The 21,883-nt window shown below is 40.8% G+C and overlaps 2 protein-coding genes across 7 annotated transcripts in view; one reads left to right on the forward strand and one right to left on the reverse strand.

Moving 5' to 3' along the window:
• LOC100374111 (ubiquitin-like-conjugating enzyme ATG10) overlaps positions 1-1,070 on the reverse strand; it is a 50,345-nt gene extending 49,275 nt beyond the window's left edge. For both annotated transcript variants that reach the window (XM_085503036.1, XM_006814531.3), the window contains exon 1: positions 919-1,070. In XM_085503036.1, the coding sequence (XP_085359162.1) occupies positions 919-1,023 (105 nt within the window). In that variant the 5' untranslated portion in view covers positions 1,024-1,070. The remainder of the gene's footprint in view (positions 1-918) is intronic.
• Positions 1,071-1,733: 663 nt separating this feature from the next.
• LOC100374264 (single-stranded DNA-binding protein 2-like) overlaps positions 1,734-21,883 on the forward strand; it is a 92,420-nt gene continuing 72,270 nt past the window's right edge. For 3 of the 5 annotated variants that reach the window (XM_085503037.1, XM_085503038.1, XM_085503039.1), the window contains exons 1-4: positions 1,734-1,871; positions 2,102-2,174; positions 2,374-2,435; positions 15,508-15,592. In XM_085503037.1, the coding sequence (XP_085359163.1) occupies positions 1,816-1,871; positions 2,102-2,174; positions 2,374-2,435; positions 15,508-15,592 (276 nt within the window). In that variant the 5' untranslated portion in view covers positions 1,734-1,815. The remainder of the gene's footprint in view (positions 1,872-2,101; positions 2,175-2,373; positions 2,436-15,507; positions 15,593-21,883) is intronic. The other 2 variants (XM_085503040.1, XM_085503041.1) reach the window with 2 other exon arrangements.

Genomic DNA, 21,883 nt, shown 5'->3' on the forward strand with positions numbered 1-21,883 from the left:
GGCCTCTATCCAATCCTGGTCTCTGGTCAATACTGGTTTTTGTTCATAACTGGTTAGTTACCAGTATTGACCTCTTACAAATACTGGTCTTTGGTCAATACTGGCTTTTGTTCATAACTGGTTAGTTACCAATATTGACCTCTTACAAATACTGGTCTCTGGTCAATACTGGCTTCTGAACAATACTGACCACTATCCAATATGGGCAACTGTCATATACTGACCTCCAACCGATAAGTAAATAAATAAATATAAGATTAATTATCACTGCATTCTGTCGTTCATATAAATTGCTTTGTTGCATGCATGTTTACTGCGGAGTGTGTAGCATACGACGCAATTGAATTCATAGCTCACATGTGGTGATTATAAATAAATACACACACACACACACACACACACTAAACATGAAACGACGTAATTTGAAATGATTCGTTTCACGATAAGTGTGTATCTAATACGTACATAAATCGTACTTCTATTTGTTATGATTGATATCGACTCATGTTTTGATCCATGTACTAGCGTGCAATACATACGCTACCACTACATTAATACATGTGATCATGGAGCTTTTTTTAGCTCCATGATGTGATATAGCACACGAATCGTGATGTGTTGTGTTGTCCTGACAGTCGTACGGATACAAATAATTAGCATTAATTATAATGACCTTTCTCCATTTGTCCATAATATTGTTCCAGCGACAATACTATATTTGTGATTATGGGAGTATTTACAAAATAAAAACACGACCCTTTAGGGGCCCCACACAGCTGATCGGCCAGCTGACAGTTGTATGATACCGGTGGAAATTGCATTTCAGTTGCCTATATTTGGGTGGGAAAAAAACTTTTAAAAACGATCTCCACTGACTGTCTGTGAATTTTTTTACTTTTTAATGAACACTAGACAAACCTGTAGCACCATAAACTCCCAACTGTCTCTGAGTTCCTCGGATCGCTTTATAAACTCAACTGCATCTTTCTTGAATTTAACCCAGGATATTGTACCAGTCGCCATTTTGCAATGAATGACTATGTCAACAGGGTGTGACGAAAGTTGTTGTAACAGCAAAGTCAAAACAAACCAATGAAAGGGATTGCCCGCCTCTAAATTTGTTGTCAAACGGTTTCAATGCACTCCACACTTCTACTACAACAACGACGAAAGCTGTCTGCAACAATGTCTCTGGTACCTCCATAATATTTTGAGGCTTTTGATTTTAGAGTTTCTAATATAATCTTAAAATTTCATAGAGGAATGATTGTCACATTAACAAATTGTGATCTGTTGCTCTACCATGAATAGAACGCGAAATAGATGAAATTGTTAAGTGAAAATGAGTTGATAGCGTCTATTCACGTCAAAGCATAAAAGCTTTGTGTTTAATTGCACATCCTCCCCACACAAAGAACAGCCAAATCAGTAAACAATTTTCTTTTGTCAGGTGTGTGTAGCATGCAGACTCATTTACTTTGTATGCAAACAACGTTTCATTATGATAAAAAATAAGCTCTCAAAACTAGCAGAATACAACAAACATCACGTTTTTAGTTCGCAGGGAGAGGGGGAATATATAGTGAAACTACTTTTCGGAGTTGAAGGTCCCTCGGAACAAAATGGCCAATTGTATATACTTATTTGTATCACGTGATGCAATGCTAAGTTAGTTTCTAGATCTCCATACCAATTACTGCGAACTAGCCAATCAGGATACACTCTTCGACGGGTCATCAACTGCAGTTTCTATGGTAACGGGGTCGGACTCGGCCTTGATGGCTTGACAGGTGCGTGACAGTTCAGCTACCCAGCATGTACGCCAAAGGAAAAGGTTCGAACGTACCTTCGGACAGTCAGGCGAGGGAAAAGTAAGTTTTTGTTATTTTTATAGCAAAACCATGCAGAAATTATGAATCTGCAATGTCGGATCTGTAGGGTTTGATACTTGTTTCACCGAGATCCGTTCAGGGGAACTCAAAATTCGCCGTCCCGTGTGCTGGTCTTGGCTGACTCGCTATTCCGTCTTCGTTCATTATGGCCCGTGGCTTGATTACCTAGTAAACAACGTGTAATTTTCGCTGTTTCTTTCCCATCTCAGGTTAGCGTTATATGTATATGAATATTTACTCCATGTTGGAGCACAGAAAAGTGCACAGACATTTTTGTCGGAGGTGAGTACTGCATTTATTTTGTCTACCTTTTTGTGTACAAGCGTCCATTTTGAATTTTTATAGCCTTCCTCCACGTTTTACGATAATAAATACCGTGCGCCACCGTTGATGACAATGAGTAGTAGCTTCAACATGTACTTTCATATAAATATTACCACTTATTTTTGCCAATGAAATGTTGTGTATTTTCTCTTTACAGATCCGATGGGAGAAAAATATAACACTCGGAGAGCCGCCGGGTTTTCTTCACTCGTGGTGGTGGTAAGTGTGCATTGTAGTCTATAGTAATATAGCATTAAAATGATACCAAGTTATTCTTAATGTCTTCCGTGGTTTCTTAATTGTTACGCCGTTATCGGCGCTATTAGCAATTTTCCCGAACTGCTCGAAGGTTGTTCTTCTGAGTTTGGGAAATGTATAATGTTATCGCTAGTGTATATACGACCGGGATTGGTTCACTTTCCCCGCTGTTTATTGGTGTCCCTCGCTCAATGGCAGCCCTCCATGTTTGAAAGAGGCCCTGTCTTTTGTTTGGCTTGCAGTGCCAGTGACCCAGCAATGAGTTATGAATAAGAGGGAGTTTAATATTAACTGGTGGAGCCACCAACAGAAAACTTTGTTCAGTGCGTCAGGTCGTTACACCTTTCCTTACTGTCTGTTTTGTAACTCGTTGAAATGACAACAGTAATATTTGGATGTTGTGTAGATGCATTGGCCTCGCTGCAGGTCTGTAACTTATATCATGGACCATTTAAATTTACCTTTTGTTGGGGGCTCCGTCACTGATTTTGTTTTTAATCAAGGAAAATAGGTGAAATGACACTAAAACCAGCTAGCAGGCTCATATTAAAAATATTTTCAGTATGTTACCTCATTTTGGAACTAAAAGCAGTTGAATAGTCTTTCACGCACGTAAAGAAAACAGTTATTCCGCTGGTTATGCAAGTATTTTTGTGTACACTTTCCATGTATAAACACATTTAGGTGATAACCCCAGAGTGTACCCCCCAAAGGTTACAAGTTGGACTTCTCACTATCAACTTTAGCAATATATCCACCAAGTGAAAATGTCAGTACAAATATTAGAACAGAAATACACCAATGAAATTTTTTTGATGAAGGAAGCAAGTTTCTTTTGTTGGACAAATTGCTGAGTGTACTGTAGTAAAACAAAGGAAGCTAGTGTGTGTAGTAGTGTCGTCTGCTACAGTCAGTTCATTTGAATATAATCACCAGTATATTTGAGCTAACATGTACATTAAAAAGAATTCAATTAAATTGATTTTACTGCTAATTAATTTGTTGTTGATTTTTTGTTTGAAGGACTCCATTTGTTGGTTTGTCAGCACTATACTGCTGGTGAGCATTGTATCAAATAATTCTGCATCTTGTTGAATTGTGTTCTTGATCATATTAAAATATTTGTGTGGGTGTGAGTTAGTGGAGGACCAATAAATAAAGTAATTTATACTGAAGAAAGTCTAGTGTACAGTCCTGCTGTATAAAATAATACCATTTACAACTTTACTATGAAAGCAAAGAAAGCTTTTGTTCATTTTGTTGAGTTCATTCTTCTGGGAATCCATAAACTTGACTTTGTGCCAAAAAGACCATTGGCGTTACCGCTTTCATTTCAACTTTCTAAATACTCTCACTTCACAGTGCTTTGGAAACAATATATTCATAAATATTACCTAGTCATAAATTAATTAAATTTTTTTTATATTTATATATTTTTATAAAAAGCTTAAAGCTACACAAAAATACATGTTTAAAAAACTGGTGGTATTTGGGGATCTCGGTCATTGACTTAACTGATGACCAGACAACAAACCAGCCATACTTTAAATTGTGTCTATTCTTAGTTTTTTTCTGAGGTCACAATAAAATTAAAAATCCACAAAACCTGTTTGCATACAGGATTCATGAATCTTGCCTTCAGTTGTGGATGATAGCGATTGTTGTGATTGGTCGTTAGAAATGCATATGAATGTTGTCTCTGTTCTGACATGACACTACACGTGGGTACCTGTTTATTTCAAAGCCATGGACATCAGCAGAAAATAGAGCTCAGAAAACAAATAAATTACAAATATTCTGAATATAAGCGATATTTGTGTTTTACTCCAATCTTTTATTTTCACAATTTGATGTTTTTATGGCATGACAATGTTTCACTGGATGGAATAATTCACAAATATTTGTCTCAGTTTACAGTAATTTGTCCATGAAATTGTTTGTATATATAATATAGGTCAGAGTTTGCCATATATGAGAACATGTAAAAAATGAATTACATTGGGTTTGTGGTTACTGTGTGTGTGTGTGTGCGTGCGCGTGCGCGTGTGTTCGTTTCACTGATATCCAAAAAGCTGCTTGACCGATTTCAGTGAAAGTTAGGTCATATGTCGTCCGTGGTAATCTACATATCTTATTATTTGAGTTTTGCAATCTTTGCATATTAATTAGAATTTCTGATACTAGTATCTCAAGATTTAACTTAATGGTTACTTGTAAGTCAATAGATCATAATACAAATAATATTTTGACATCTGTATTATTAGGCTACAGTTGTTGTAAATATTATATAGAATGTACTCACCCTGGGCCTGTGAAGTACCTTTTTGCAAATCTATTACCATACTTCCCCGACTATAAGCCCAGGGGCCTGAACATGTAAAATCAGGAAAATTAGGGGGTGGGCTTATACTAGAGGACCACCTCAGAAAAGATCACATTTTGGTAGGTTTAAAATATTAACCATTTTCCCAACCACAAACAAAAAATCGACATTGCATTTTTTCGTTCACAGTGCCAGTCTTCGGGAAATAATGCCTTTTTTTGAGGAAAAAAAATGCGGAACGATTTTTACAATGAAGAAACAAACATGTTCATAAAAATACACACATTTTATTACAATATGGTTTACATACCGTCTGAATTGACGGTGCACATTTTTGCACTTTAAATTCAGGGTCTGTGGGAAAACAGTCGAAGGCAAGATCTTTATCATTATCTTCGTTGTGGAATGTTTTCGATCATACGCAAACTCTCGATACAAAGCAATTTCTGCCACGGTGTTTTTCATCATGATTTGACCTTAAACAACTTCCTTTGACAGGTCACGTCTTTCGTTAACCAATTATAATGTTGTGTCGTACAGACTACGTTTACCGATTATTGACAAAGTAACTTTTTCAACGCAATCCAGAAGTGAATTACCGTGATGTTAAAATGCGATCTGTTAACGCTGATTTTGTCAAAAAAAACGGTGATTTTTTTTTCGTTAAAAGTTGTTGAATTGCAATTTTTGAAAGTTATACTGAGGGTGGCGGATGTATTTAAACTTTTCACAGTCGCCAACAAGTCATGTCGAAGAATAGTGTGCTCGTTCACATCCCATTCACAATGGTCTCAATTGACACGGTTATTCGGAAAAATAAAACAATGTTCCGTATGTTCGCCCGCCATGCACTCTGATAATAATGCAAGTTTTCTCATAAAAGCAGGAACCAAACTACCGTACCAATCATGATTTTTATCTAATGAAATACACTTTTACATGCATATTTTAATATGCTGGGGGAAGCCCTCAACACGTTAATTGTCTAAAAATAGAGGGATGGGCTTATACTCGGGATGGGCTTATACTCGGGATGGGCTTATACTCGGGATGGGCTTATGCTCGGGATGGGCTTATGCTCGGGATGGGCTTATGCTCGGGATGGGCTTATGCTCGGGATGGGCTTATGCTCTGCGAAGTATGGTACATAGGTCAAATAATATGCAAAAATAGTGACAAAATATGTTATAGATTCTTGTTAATTGTTAATTAAATAACTAAACTGTATAAATATCCCTGGTCAGAGTAGAAACTGAACATTCCAACAATCATAAGCAGTTATGGCAGTCATGTGTCTTACCTCTAACAATGCATAGCTACCCAGAATGCACCATTTTAGTTGTCGTGTGAACTTGTTATGGTACCACAAAGGCACATAGACTGTAGTTTGTGAATAAGGTAGGCTGAAGGTCGCCAACCGTTGTGGGAAAACAAGTTGAATTTTTTGACATCAAACTTTTCATTGTCATTGTGCCATATCAGGAAATATTTTTTTCGTTTAGTTTGTTTCAACATTGGAATCTTTTTTTTTTCAAATGTTTTATTTTTGACTTTGAATAGTGTGATCGATGATGTGCACAATAGAATACTGGCAAGTAAATATCTATCTTAGCTGCTTTCTCGTCTCCATTGGTCATTTTTATGACAAGATCTTGGTAGAACAAGACAATACAATGTAGTGCAGAATGACAGTATGATATTTAGCATGGTGCTATCAGAGAAGTGTGCTGTTCTCTCAGATCAGTGTGATGGCACTGCCATGCAGTTTGTATCCTGGGGTGAAAACTAGAATTTTATGTTTGAGAGTTAGCATAAAAATGTAACTATGCTTTCTTGGATTTATTTGTGGATTGAGAGAGTGCAAAGAGTAAGTGAAAAGTAATTCCTGTTGATAATTACTCTCTATGTAAATAATACTTTGTTTTAAAGTTACAAAAATATCTATAACAAAACAAGTTTACCAAAACATTCATAGTCAATCGGAGGGGGGTGGGGGTGGGGGTTATATTTTGCTTTGTTTTTCATACTGATGTTAATTCCATAATAAAGTTGTCTTATGTGTGTCCGTCTGTTCCACTGATATCTCAAGAACCATACATCAGTTTTTGATGAAACTAAGTGCATATATGCTTCGGGCTAATGCGCAGATTTGATTAGATTTTGGTAAAATTTCATGCATATTAGTTACCTAATTTGCATGATAATAAACTAATTTTTAGCTGTTCTATGATTATTCCATTGATATCTAAAGAACCACGTATTGGATTTTGATGAAACTTGGTACATGGATGCTCTGAACTAATGCTTGGTTTTGATTAGTTTTTGGTAAAAATTACTAATTACCTAATTTGCATAAAGATTAGTCAATTTTCGTTTTTTCCACTGATATCTCAAGTACTAATCATCACATTTCAATGAAACTTAGTACAAAGATGCTCTCGGACAATGTACAAACCTGATTAGTTTGGGGTTAAAATCAGTTTATATTAATTCCCTAATTACTTAATAATTTATAATTTTTTTGGGTTCCAATCACATTTCAATAAAACTTGGTACATAGATGGTCTATTACATTTCGCAGACCTCATTAGTTTTCCATTAAAATCTGTTCATATTAATTTTCTGATTTGCATTATTAGTTTTCGGCTTTTCCATCACTATCACTATCTCTGACAAGTAATTTTGAATTATATTTAAAGTGCCTGATTTTTTTGCTGAAAAGTAAATTTGGGATATTTCTCGTGTTGTAGCCATGCCCACCTATCGTGAAACGGTCAACTGTTTCCGGATTTCCGACTCTCGCCGAAAGTGCGCCACCAAATGACAAAATGTGAGAGGAAGTCATACCCCTGAGCCGTAATAACACTGGTCGTTCAATAAATATACTTTTAAACGATATACATTTTTCGGTCGGCGTTTTTTCTTTTTTGACTCCCATGTGCGAAGCACAAAATGGGAGTCTTTGCAGTTGGTGTGTCTGGGTGTGTGTATGTGTGTCCGACTGTTCCACTGCTATCTCAAGAACCATACATCGGTTTTTGATGAAACTTGGTGCATAGATGCTCTGGGCCAATGCAAAGATTTGATTAGGTTTTGGTAAAAATCCATGCTCGTTAATTACCTAATTTGCATGATAATTAGCTAATTTTTAGCTGTTCTATGACTGTTCCACTGATATCTAAAGAACCACTCATTGGATTTTGATGAAACTTGGTACATAGATGCTCTGAACATATGCGCAGATTTGATTAGTTTTTGGTAAAAATCTGTGCATATTAATTATCTAATTTGCATGTTAATTAGCTGATTTTTAGCTGTTCCATGATTGTTCCACTGATATCTAAACAACCACTCATTGGATTTTGATGAAACTTGGTACATAGATGCTCTGAACATATGCGCAGATTTGATTAGTTTTTAGTAAAAATCCGTGCATATTAATTATCTAATTTGCATGTTAATTAGCTGATTTTTAGCTGTTCCATGATTGTTCCACTGATATCTAAACAACCACTCATTGGATTTTGATGAAACTTTGTACATACATGCTCTGAACTAATGCTAGGTTTTGATTAGTTTTTGGTAATAATCCGTGGATACTAATTACCTAATTTGCATAATGATTAGTCAATTTTCGTTTTTTCCACTGATATCTCAAGTACTAATTATCACATTTCAATGAAACTTGGTACATAGATGTCATATGACACTGCACAGACCTGATAGTTTTTATGGTAATATCAGTTCATATTAATTACCTAATTTGCATAATTAATTAATTTTCAGCATTTGATATAAGTACTAATCATCGCATTTCAATGAAACTTGGTACATAGATGTCATATGACACTGCACAGACCTGATAGTTTTTATGGTAATATCAGTACATATTAATTACCTAATTTGCATAATTAATTAATTTTCAGCATTTGATATAAGTAGTTAGCATTACATTTCAATGAAACTTGGTACTTACATACTCAAGGACTATGCAGAGATTGATTGTTTTCGATAAATATTTGTGCATATTAATCACCTAATTTGCATAATTAGTTAATTTTAAGCTTTTCCACGGGTGTCTCAAGTACTAATCATCGCATTTCAATGAAACTTGGTACATATATCCTTTAGGACTATGCAGAGACCTGATTAGTTTTAGGGTAAATAATTGTGCATATTAATTACCTAATTTGCATAATTATTTTTCAGCTTTTCTACTGATATCTAAAGTACTAATCATCACATTTCAATGAATCTAGAATTATGCAGACCCAATTAGTTTCCGGTAAATATTTGTGCATATTAATCACCTAATTTGCATAATTAACCCACTTTCACACTGATATCTCAGGTACTATACATCACATATCAATGAATGTACATGGATGCTGTAGGACAATAGACAGACCTGAATAATTGTGGGTTAAAATCTGTACATATTAATTACCTAATTTGCATAATTAACCAATTTTAAGCTTTCACACTGATATCTAAAGTACCGTAAAAACTCCAAAATTTCGACCGGTTTTAAATAATTGGTGTTAGAAATGTGACTTGTTTTTAGAGTCAAAATTAAGGTGCATTTTCGGACGGTCGAATTTTTCAGAATAGAAATCAGCAAATGAAAAAATGGGGATGATAGACCGTGTGCTTCATTAGTTTTTAAAAAATGCAATGTCCGTCAATTGACGTAAACTTCCCCATGTTTCACGGTAAAAGCAAAGGTCGTGGCCGAGTTGTAACTCAAAATCTAAACAAAGTCATCAATCAGTGAGTATTATGACAAGCAAAACAAAACATCAAGACGCGGAGAAGAGGTCAGCACAAAACTAATAGGTCAAAAGACAAAGCTGTCTCGCACTACCTAGAAAAACTTGCGAATGTTTGAAGTACAGGTACCCATTGGACAAAAGATACATGGAAGTTTAGCAAACCATCTCCCCGACCCAGTGCAATGTATCCGGTTAGAATCAAAGCTCACGTGTCCCTTATTTTAGGGACCAGATTCTGCCGTAAATTCGCCCTTGGATTAAAAAATAAAATGGGATTTAAGAAAATAAAATGGGACTTTTAAGGTGTATTTTGGCGTCATTTTTCGGACATTTCAATCAATCCTGCCGGCTAAAATAGAGTAAGTTTTACCGTAGTCATTGACGTCTGTCTATTCAAGAGTACACGTGTATGATTTTTATCGTGACTAGCGTGAGCGGGTAAGCTTCCTTTCGAGAATGAGCTGTTATCACTGTGAACAATGTTAAATTATTCTTCAGATGACCAGTTTACTTTTTAAAAACAACTAATTTTTTTATTTAAAAAAAATCATGCCGTTTTCGCATCAAAATCCAAGCCAAAATATCGTACTACAACATCTCTTCCGCATTGCGTTCAATAACATTAACATATTTAAATAAGCTATGGTAATTTGAACACGTTGGCATCATCCAGCTTTTTGATTGGTTAATTAGCGGTTTGACCTATTTGACCTAAGAGAACATGGCGGATATCCTACAGCATCAAACGTTTATACGAGACCGGAATCATTCGCTTACGATGAAACTAAGTTGACTTTTATTTGTATTTCATAACCATTCAACAAATTTATTTTGTTTACATTATTATAATCACTACTGAGTACAGTAATAATCAACAATTCAGAAACGCAGCATGCCGAGATTTTTGTGTTTGTTTTTATTTGAAACTTCGTTTATTTAGAATATATTTTCGTTACCAATAAAATAAAAAATCTCTCAGTCAATCAGAAACCCGGATTCATGCCTTCGAGGAAGGTCCCGTTTGAACGCTCACATCGGGTTTTTTTTTCGTTTGGGGGAAAACTAAAACTGGTCGCAATTTTCGAATAAGAATGAGTCGGCAATTTTTAGTGGAGTCGAAAATTTGGAGGTAAATAAAACACCGAAACCCGGCAAATAATTAGGTGAATTATTCCATTTCAATGAAACTTAGTACAAAAATGCTCTAGGACAATGTACAAACCTAATTAGTTTGGGGTAAAAATCTGTTCATATTAATTCCCTAATAAGCATAATAATTCATAATTTTTTGATTCTAATCTCATTTCAATTAAACTTGGAGACATAGATTTTCTGTTACATTGCGCAGACCTCATTAGTTTTACACTCAAATCTGGTCATATTAAGTTTCTGATTTGCATAATTAGTTTTCAGCTCAGTTATTTCGAATTATATTTAATGTGTCTCCAATACTCTCAGCACATGAAAGTTCTTTCTAAGCTTTCTTTGATTTTTGTCTATTTTTAGCTCCGCTGTCGACTTTGTCGAGCGGAGCTTATCATATGAGTGATTGTCCGTCGTCGTCCGTGTCAATGTTTTACTTTTTCGGCTTCTTCTTGAAAACTACAAGCCTGAATGCTTTGATACTTCGTGTATATGTACCTTGCGTAGACCTCTCTTAGGTTTGTTCATGTCATGTTGATATCTTCAATTCTCTAATTTTGGTGAATATTTTTGTCGTTTTTGGTAAAAAGTGATATTTTCGACTTCTTGTTAAAAACCGCAAGTGCAATTGCTTTGATATTACATATATAGATACTACATATAGACCTCTCTCAGATTTGTTAATTTTGTAATGATATCTTTAATTCTCTAATTTTGGTGAATATTTTTGTCATTTTTGGTAAAAAGTGATATTTTCGACTTCTTGTTGAAAACCGCAAGTCCAATTGCTTTGATACTATTCATATTGTTCATTTTCTAATGATGTCTTCAGTTCTTTAATTGAAATGTGCATTGCTAACAGCGGAGCTATCTCAGCCAACTGGCTGCTTGTTTAATTATTTTATAGTGATCACTATAGTCTAATGTTTAGAATGTCAAAATTGTTCTTTTAATTTATTTTGAAAGTTTTACTCAGACAATCGATGGAATGAAACAGTGTAGTGACGTGTCTAGTAACCTGCTAAATAACGAGATAATTCCGACGTCAAATTATATTTTGTCCAGCAACAGTGTACAAACGTGCGCCGGTGACGATCACGGTGACGATCACGGTGACCAGCTACAACAGAACGAACATATTTCGCATCTAACTCGACCCCATGCAACAAAAATTGATACTATGTGTTATGATCCATTCTTCCTCGACGAACAAGTACATAAGTGACAATATAGTCAAATACGAGAAAACTGCACAAGAAATTTGCCTTATTTACACATGTCGGCTATGCAAGCTGCCATGCGACTTCCCCTTCTCACGTCACAAGGGAAATTTCTGTATGCAAATGAGAAACTAATGAGGAGCCTCATTTTAAAATACACAAAAAATAAAGTTTCCATAGACTGAGTTTAAAACACATTTTTTCACTTAAAAAAAATAATTCATGCTTAGAAACATAAAAATTAATAATATTTATGTATCAATTGATAATTTTAGGCGTGAAAATAGCAGCCATTTCACAGGCACTTTAATGTGTCTCCAATACTCTCAGCACATGGGAGTTCTTTCTAAGCTTTCTTTGATTAGTAATTCTGCTTTATTCACTTTCGCTAGGCTTTCAATTCTTGTTTTATTCCAAATTTTACTTCATATAACTGCAATGTATTGTAGTTTGTATTGATAATCCCTTGCATAATAATTGAGTTACTTCATCATGCGCAAACAGTTTTGCATTGTCTTGGAACTGCCTTAATGTGGCTGCTACTGAGATATTCATATGGCTGCTGATGGGACTGTTCGTTCACATGGCTGCTGATGGGACTGTTCGTTCACATGGCTGCTGATGGGACTGTTCGTTCACATGGCTGCTGATGGGACTGTTCGTTCACATGGCTGCTGATGGGACTGTTCGTTCACATGGCTGCTGATGGGACTGTTCGTTCACATGGCTGCTGATGGGACTGTCCCTTCACATGGCTGCTGACGGGACTGTTCTTCACATGGCTGCTGATGGGACTGTCCCTTCACATGTCTACTGACGGGACTGTCCCTTCACATGTCTACTGACGGGACTGTCCCTTCACATGTCTACTGACGGGACTGTCCCTTCACATGACTACTGACGGGACTGTCCCTTCACATGACTACTGACGGGACTGTCCCTTCACATGTCTACTGACGGGACTGTCCCTTCACATGGCTGCTGACGGGACTGTCCCTTCACATGGCTGCTGACGGGACTGTCCCTTCACATGGCTGCTGACGGGACTGTCCCTTCACATGGCTGCTGACGGGACTGTCCCTTCACATGGCTGCTGACGGGACTGTCCCTTCACATGGCTGCTGACGGGACTGTCCCTTCACATGGCTGCTGACGGGACTGTCCCTTCACATGGCTGCTGACGGGACTGTCCCTTCACGTGGCTGCTGACGGGACTGTCCCTTCACATGGCTGCTGACGGGACTGTCCCTTCACATGGCTGCTGACGGGACTGTCCCTTCACATGGCTGCTGACGGGACTGTCCCTTCACATGGCTGCTGACGGGACTGTCCCTTCACATGGCTGCTGACGGGACTGTCCCTTCACATGGCTGCTGACGGGACTGTCCCTTCACATGGCTGCTGACGGGACTGTCCCTTCACATGGCTGCTGACGGGACTGTCCCTTCACATGGCTGCTGACGGGACTGTCCCTTCACATGGCTGCTGACGGGACTGTCCCTTCACATGGCTGCTGACGGGACTGTCCCTTCACATGGCTGCTGACGGGACTGTCCCTTCACATGGCTGCTGACGGGACTGTCCCTTCACATGGCTGCTGACGGGACTGTCCCTTCACATGGCTGCTGACGGGACTGTCCCTTCACATGGCTGCTGACGGGACTGTCCCTTCACATGGCTGCTGACGGGACTGTCCCTTCACATGGCTGCTGACGGGACTGTCCCTTCACATGGCTGCTGACGGGACTGTCCCTTCACATGGCTGCTGACGGGACTGTCCCTTCACATGGCTGCTGACGGGACTGTCCCTTCACATGGCTGCTGACGGGACTGTCCCTTCACATGGCTGCTGACGGGACTGTCCCTTCACATGGCTGCTGACGGGACTGTCCCTTCACATGGCTGCTGACGGGACTGTCCCTTCACATGGCTGCTGACGGGACTGTCCCTTCACATGGCTGCTGACGGGACTGTCCCTTCACATGGCTGCTGACGGGACTGTCCCTTCACATGGCTGCTGACGGGACTGTCCCTTCACATGGCTGCTGACGGGACTGTCCCTTCACATGGCTGCTGACGGGACTGTCCCTTCACATGGCTGCTGACGGGACTGTCCCTTCACATGGCTGCTGACGGGACTGTCCCTTCACATGGCTGCTGACGGGACTGTCCCTTCACATGGCTGCTGACGGGACTGTCCCTTCACATGGCTGCTGACGGGACTGTCCCTTCACATGGCTGCTGACGGGACTGTCCCTTCACATGGCTGCTGACGGGACTGTCCCTTCACATGGCTGCTGACGGGACTGTCCCTTCACATGGCTGCTGACGGGACTGTCCCTTCACATGGCTGCTGACGGGACTGTCCCTTCACATGGCTGCTGACGGGACTGTCCCTTCACATGGCTGCTGACGGGACTGTCCCTTCACATGGCTGCTGACGGGACTGTCCCTTCACATGGCTGCTGACGGGACTGTCCCTTCACATGGCTGCTGACGGGACTGTCCCTTCACATGGCTGCTGACGGGACTGTCCCTTCACATGGCTGCTAATGGAAAGGTTTAGCGGTTAGCTTGTCTGTCTTATGCAAGCGTTATCGTCGTTGTTAATGTTGTGTGTCCAGAGTTATTCAAGTAATTTTTCCCTATTCTTTCACAAATTTATCAACTTGAATATTATCAATATGCAATCTTAGTGAAGTTCTATGTTGGCAAGACTGACATATCTATCTTTAGAGTTATTGTGCATCTTCATTTGACTACATAGGCTGTACTTGTTGTGTCAATAATGTCACCTAATAAGCTATACTTTGATACAACCTCCCAATTATAATACAGCCATTGTTTTCCCAGCCTTGTTACTTTCATATTTTGTGGCTCCTTCGGTGCTCTCAATATAAATCTGGAAAACCTGCCTCAATTTTGCTTGCTTTTGCTTGGTGGCGGCAACGTTGATTGGTTGATAAATATCTCGCACTGTTAATCAAAGTATGCTATTGACCTAAACAATGGCTGACAGTTATAACATATTCAACTGATAGTTGGAACAGAGATGAAAGTGTGACCATTTTAATTGTTATGTTGGAATGAATTTACATGGTTAATGAGCAAATTTTAAATAATATTTTCATTTTAGTGTGGAGAGTGACTGAAGGCACCATGAAATAATAGGAAGGTTTTACGCTATTGTTCTGGAAGATCTGATAGTTTTTCTATGTTTGATTACTTCAATTTTATGTATATTTCCTATTTTCCAAATCAAAATCTAATCCTGCAGAGAAATCATGGTTCATGGTTTTCATGGAATCTGGTTCCAGTACCCCAATAATTATTTTTTCTAGTTATTTATTTGGTGGAACCTTTCACTTGAAATAGCAAGTCCAGTCTTTAATGACACAGAAAACTCTATGATACATGCATGCTCACCATCAACCAGTCAATCTTTTAAGGTGATCAAACAAAATTTCTTTCAAAAAGATGTTTGGTGCACATTCTGACGATGTTAATATGTTCAAATGTGTTCTGTCCTTGCTACTTGAAAATGTTAACTCATTGTTTTCTTCTTTTCTCTGCAGTGTTTTTTGGGATTTATATTGTGCAGCTCCAGAAAGGCGAGATACATGTGAACATTCTAGCGAGGCGAAAGCTTTTCATGATTATGTAAGTAGAGATTACAATGTAAGTAGTCTTCTCTGTCTCTCTCCTCTTTTGCTTGTTTTATTTTTATTTTGGGAAGTTTTTCTTTCTGAGGTTCCTGGGCCCAAACTCCTGATATAAAGAAATGTGTATGCTTATGAATGGATATAAAATGTGAAATTGACAACATAAACATTAAAATTGCTAAAGTGAGAATTTCCTTATACGTAATAATATATCTGTTGGTAAAGAAAGTAATTTTTCTGTTGGAGTATACAGTAATTGATTGCGAGTTGTTCACTTCATAATTTACATGGTTTTATCAGATTGCTGTAGTTTTATTACCATATGCTGCATGACAGGTGACATTTCTATCAAGAAGCTTGGCCATTGTCTTCATTTAACTTTTTAATTCATGTCTAAGTTGTATACATAGTGGAATAATATCTCCACCAATAGAAAACTGCAGCGTTTCCTTGTACTGGAATGTCCAATGAATCATTGCGATTGGTGATATAATATTGTTTATTTTTTATTTGTTGATACCCATAATGCACTTGGTTCAAAGGTGGTTTTCTTTTATGCAGTTCATAATTATGTAGGAATATTTACTTGTGGGGTTTTCTGACCACTCAATATACAAATGATGTGCCTATTGTACAGTGTTCAGTTAAATTTGTTTATTTCGGGTTGGCACTCCTGTTTCAATAAATCTTTGGACCTGTCATGCAAGGATCATTTTTAGACCCACACACTTTTGTGAGGCATACACAAAATATTTTTTTTCACTCCTGGGCCCCAATTTGTCAATAATAAAACACCTCCTTAAGGGGCCTTGTTACAGTGAAGTCACTTGAATAGCATGACCTGCTTTACTGTGGTTCAGCATATTGAGCCCCCCTAGCATTTGAAAACTTTTTTCTTCCAGTGAAATACGCACAGATGTCTGCAAGACAGTATTGAAATGACTCTTAATAGAACAGAGCTGATTTAAACTGAGTATTTCAATTTTCAAAATTTTACTAAGGTCATAAAACATTTATAAGTGTCATCTTTAAATATAATGCACAGAATCTTAAATTTTGAAAATATTAACAAAAATAAAGGTCAAAATTCAGAAGGGCTTTTTTAAATGAATTTATCTTATTTCCTGTGGATACTCTACCAAACAATATAATTATATCTGAAATTAACCAATTTAAACAGGAAATTTACCATGTTTTATAATATGTTTGACATGGAATTACACCGTATCTACTCATTCACCAAAAATAATATTGCATTTTTGCTGCTTGTGTTGAATATTTTATAATTTGAACAAAAGTCACTGAATCTATTGCCTACTTAAAATCGAGGACATTTTCACATTTATAAATTCCTCTTTCCAGACTTTGTGGCAATTTGTGTCTTACGAAATGAAAACCATTTATTATACACAATACCGGGGTCATTTATAACCAATAATTTACAGATTTTTGGTGATTGTGCTATATGCACATCTTTTTTTTTAAGCAGCAATGAACATTAAGACAAATAGTGACAAAGGTGACACTGAAGGTTTTCAAGGATACACAAAAAGACAATAGAATGTATAATTACTAGTCTGTCTGGTGTACGCATCCATGTCTTGTATCAAACATTTTTTTTTTAGTTTGAGATAGATCTGCTGGCTCATTTTGTTTCATATTTATATTTGGTTACCATAGTTTCAGGTAGGTACTGTAAAGTAAATTCCACAAAATTGAAGATTTAAGTTGTTTTGTACTCTTTTTAAGTGAACATGTGATTGAGTCACAAATAGTGTGTGTTAAAACATGACCTTTTATTTTAGTATTGTAAAAACACTTACTCGCTTGCCCTTTGATGGCAAATACTACAAGGTCATTGCTAATAATGTAGGAAGCCCACAATCTGATTAAAATAGGATCCTAGTTTTGGCTTTTCTATGTATTTGATCTAGTATTTATTTTTTGAATTTTTGGTAACTGCGAAAGACAACAAGGATCTGATCCAATGCCTATGTAAATCCCGTTCAAATCTTGCGTTAGTAAGGGCCAATCACAGCCCCCCTTATATAAAGGCGGTTGCTTACAACTTTTAGTGTAGCAATACTCTATGGGCAATCTTTCTATACATTATATTTTTAGCTCCGCTGTCGACTTTGTCGAGCGGAGCTTATCTTATGAGTGATTGTCCGTCGTCGTCCGTGTCAATGTTTTATTTTTTCGACTTCTTCTTGAAAACTACAAGCCTGAATGCTTTGATACTTGGTGTATATGTACCTTGGGTAGACCTCTCTTAGGTTTGTTCATTTCATGATGATATCTTCAATTCTCTAATTTTGATGAATATTTTTGTAATTTTTGGTAAAAAGTGATATTTTCAACTTCTTGTTGAAAACCACAAGTCCAATTGCTTTGATATTACATATATAGGTACTACATGTGGACCTCCCTCAGATTTGTTCATTTCATAATAATATCTTTAATTCTCTAATTTTGGTGAATATTTTTGTCATTTTTGGTAAAAAGTGATATTTTCGACTTCTTGTTGAAAACTGTAAGTTCAATTGCTTTGATATTACATATATAGGTACTACATGTGGATCTCTCTCAGATTTGTTCATTTCATAATGATATCTTCAATTCTCTAATTTTGGTGAATATTTTTGTCATTTTTGGTAAAAAGTGATATTTTCAACTTCTTGTTGAAAACCACAAGTCCAATTGCTTTGATATTACATATATAGGTACTACATGTGGACCTCCCTCAGATTTGTTCATTTCATAATGATATCTTCAATTCTCTAATTTTGGTGAATATTTTTGTAATTTTTGGTAAAAAGTGATATTTTCAACTTCTTGTTGAAAACCACAAGTTCAATTGCTTTGATATTACATATATAGGTACTACATGTGGACCTCTCTCAGATTTGTTCATTTTCTAATGATATCTTCTGTTCTTTAATTGCCATGTGCATTGCTAACAGCGGAGCTATCTCAGCCGACAGGCTGCTTGTTGAATGTTATCCCAGTCCAAATCTGCTCAAATACTTTAATAAAGAGTTATTGTATAATGTACAAAATGTTGATGAATATTTACAGCTACGGCTTCAATAATGTAGACTATTTTAGCCTGGTCATCAACAAAACATCACCTGTCCCCAGGGCAAGTCACTGGAAAAAGATACCAGTGTTCGGTCGAATTGGTAGAAAGAAAATCGTCACTCTCGGGGGGAAAAACTACACAAAATAACTACTGGAACCATTTGAGCCACAATGAAAACATAAAAAAAAAGACGACTTTCGTTGCATTTGACAAAAATAAACCGTGATTTCCTAGATCGTTTTCGTTGGTAACCTCTGTATAATCCGCCATTTGAGTGCAACCTGACTCTGCCCAGTGATGTCATCAGGTACATAACATCTCTGATTCGTTGACTAAAATCGTCGATTGTGGGTCTCGTCTCTCGGATGTATGTAGGGCGGAATTATAACAAAATTACAAAATTAAAGTAAAATAAAAAGGCATTAATAACAAAAGTAATAAAAAAAATTAAATAAAAATAAGTTTTTAGCCGACATAATTAAGACCTGTACACTACATCAGATTTTAATCAGATTGGGAAGTCCAGTGTTCATTGACTTCTCAAATCAAACATAATCAGCAATGCCATTGTTCCCACCCAGGGTCTCCCCCAACCTCGTGCCAAGGTCTCCCCCAACCTCGTGCCAAGGTCTCCCCCAACCTCGTGCCAAGGTCTCCCCCAACCTCGTGCCAAGGTCTCCCCCAACCTCGTGCCAAGGTCTCCCCCAACCTCGTGCCAAGGTCTCCCCCAACCTCGTGCCAAGGTCTACCCCAACCTCGTGCCAAGGTCTCCCCCAACCTCGTGCCGAGGTCTCCCCAACCTCGTGCCGAGGTCTCCCCCAACCTCGTGCCAAGGTCTCCTCCAACCTCGTGCCAAGGTCTCCCCCAACCTCGTGCCAAGGTCTCTCCCAACCTCGTGCCAGGGTCTCCCCCAACCTCGTGCCAGGGTCTCCCCCAACCTCGTGCCAGGGTCTCCCCCAACCTCGTGCCAGGGTCTCCCCCAACCTCGTGCCAGGGTCTCCCCCAACCTCGTGCCAGGGTCTCCCCCAACCTCGTGCCAGGGTCTCCCCCAACCTCGTGCCAGGGTCTCCCCCAACCTCGTGCCAGGGTCTCCCCCAACCTCGTGCCAGGGTCTCCCCCAACCTCGTGCCAGGGTCTCCCCCAACCTCGTGCCAGGGTCTCCCCCAACCTCGTGCCAGGGTCTCCCCCAACCTCGTGCCAGGGTCTCCCCCAACCTCGTGCCAGGGTCTCCCCCAACCTCGTGCCAGGGTCTCCCCCAACCTCGTGCCAGGGTCTCCCCCAACCTCGTGCCAGGGTCTCCCCCAACCTCGTGCCAGGGTCTCCCCCAACCTCGTGCCAGGGTCTCCCCCAACCTCGTGCCAGGGTCTCCCCCAACCTCGCGCCGTGGTCTCTTCCAACCTCGCGCCGTGGTCTACCCCAACCTCGTGCCGTGGTCTACCCCAACCTCGTGCCGTGGTCTACCCCAACCTCGTGCCGTGGTCTACCCCAACCTCGTGCCGTGGTCTACCCCAACCTCGTGCCGTGGTCTACCCCAACCTCGTGCCGTGGTCTACCCCAACCTCGTGCCGTGGTCTACCCCAACCTCGTGCCGTGGTCTACCCCAACCTCGTGCCGTGGTCTACCCCAACCTCGTGCCGTGGTCTACCCCAACCTCGTGCCGTGGTCTACCCCAACCTCGTGCCGTGGTCTACCCCAACCTCGTGCCGTGGTCTACCCCAACCTCGTGCCGTGGTCTACCCCAACCTCGTGCCGTGGTCTACCCCAACCTCGTGCCGTGGTCTCCCCCAACCTCGTGCCGTGGTCTCCCCCAACCTCGTGCCGTGGTCTCCCCCAACCTCGTGCCGTGGTCTCCCCCAACCTCGTGCCGTGGTCTCCCCCAACCTCGTGCCGTGGTCTCCCCCAACCTCGTGCCGTGGTCTCCCCCCAACCTCGTGCCGTGGTCTTACCCCCCAACCTCGTGCCGTGGTCTTACCCCCCAACCTCGTGCCGTGGTCTTACCCCCCAACCTCGTGCCGTGGTCTTACCCCCCAACCTCGTGCCGTGGTCTTACCCCCCAACCTCGTGCCGTGGTCTTACCCCCCAACCTCGTGCCGTGGTCTTACCCCCCAACCTCGTGCCGTGGTCTTACCCCCCAACCTCGTGCCGTGGTCTTACCCCCCAACCTCGTGCCGTGGTCTTACCCCCCAACCTCGTGCCGTGGTCTTACCCCCCAACCTCGTGCCGTGGTCTTACCCCCCAACCTCGTGCCGTGGTCTTACCCCCCAACCTCGTGCCGTGGTCTTACCCCCCAACCTCGTGCCGTGGTCTTACCCCCCAACCTCGTGCCGTGGTCTTACCCCCCAACCTCGTGCCGTGGTCTTACCCCCCAACCTCGTGCCGTGGTCTTACCCCCCAACCTCGTGCCGTGGTCTTACCCCCCAACCTCGTGCCGTGGTCTTACCCCCCAACCTCGTGCCGTGGTCTTACCCCCCAACCTCGTGCCGTGGTCTTACCCCCCAACCTCGTGCCGTGGTCTTACCCCCCAACCTCGTGCCGTGGTCTTACCCCCCAACCCCGTGCCGTGGTCTTACCCCCCAACCCCGTGCCGTGGTCTTACCCCCCAACCCCGTGCCGTGGTCTTACCCCCCAACCCCGTGCCGTGGTCTTACCCCCCAACCCCGTGCCGTGGTCTTACCCCCCACACCCCGTGCCGTGGTCTTACCCCCCACACCCCGTGCCGTGGTCTTACCCCCCACACCCCGTGCCGTGGTCTTACCCCCCACACCCCGTGCCGTGGTCTTACCCCCCACACCCCGTGCCGTGGTCTTACCCCCCACACCCCGTGCCGTGGTCTTACCCCCCACACCCCGTGCCGTGGTCTTACCCCCCACACCCCGTCCCGTGGTCTTACCCCCACACCCCGTCCCGTGGTCTTACCCCCACACCCCGTCCCGTGGTCTTACCCCCCACACCCCGTCCCGTGGTCTTACCCCCCACACCCCGTCCCGTGGTCTTACCCCCCACACCCCGTCCCGTGGTCTTACCCCCCACACCCCGTCCCGTGGTCTTACCCCCCACACCCCGTCCCGTGGTCTTACCCCCCACACCCCGTCCCGTGGTCTTACCCCCCACACCCCGTCCCGTGGTCTTACCCCCCACACCCCGTCCCGTGGTCTTACCCCCCACACCCCGTCCCATGGTCTTACCCCCCACAGCCCGTCCCATGGT

Source organism: Saccoglossus kowalevskii, chromosome 9, assembly GCF_978046115.1.
Source record: "Saccoglossus kowalevskii chromosome 9, keSacKowa6.1, whole genome shotgun sequence".
NCBI lineage: Eukaryota > Metazoa > Hemichordata > Enteropneusta > Harrimaniidae > Saccoglossus > Saccoglossus kowalevskii.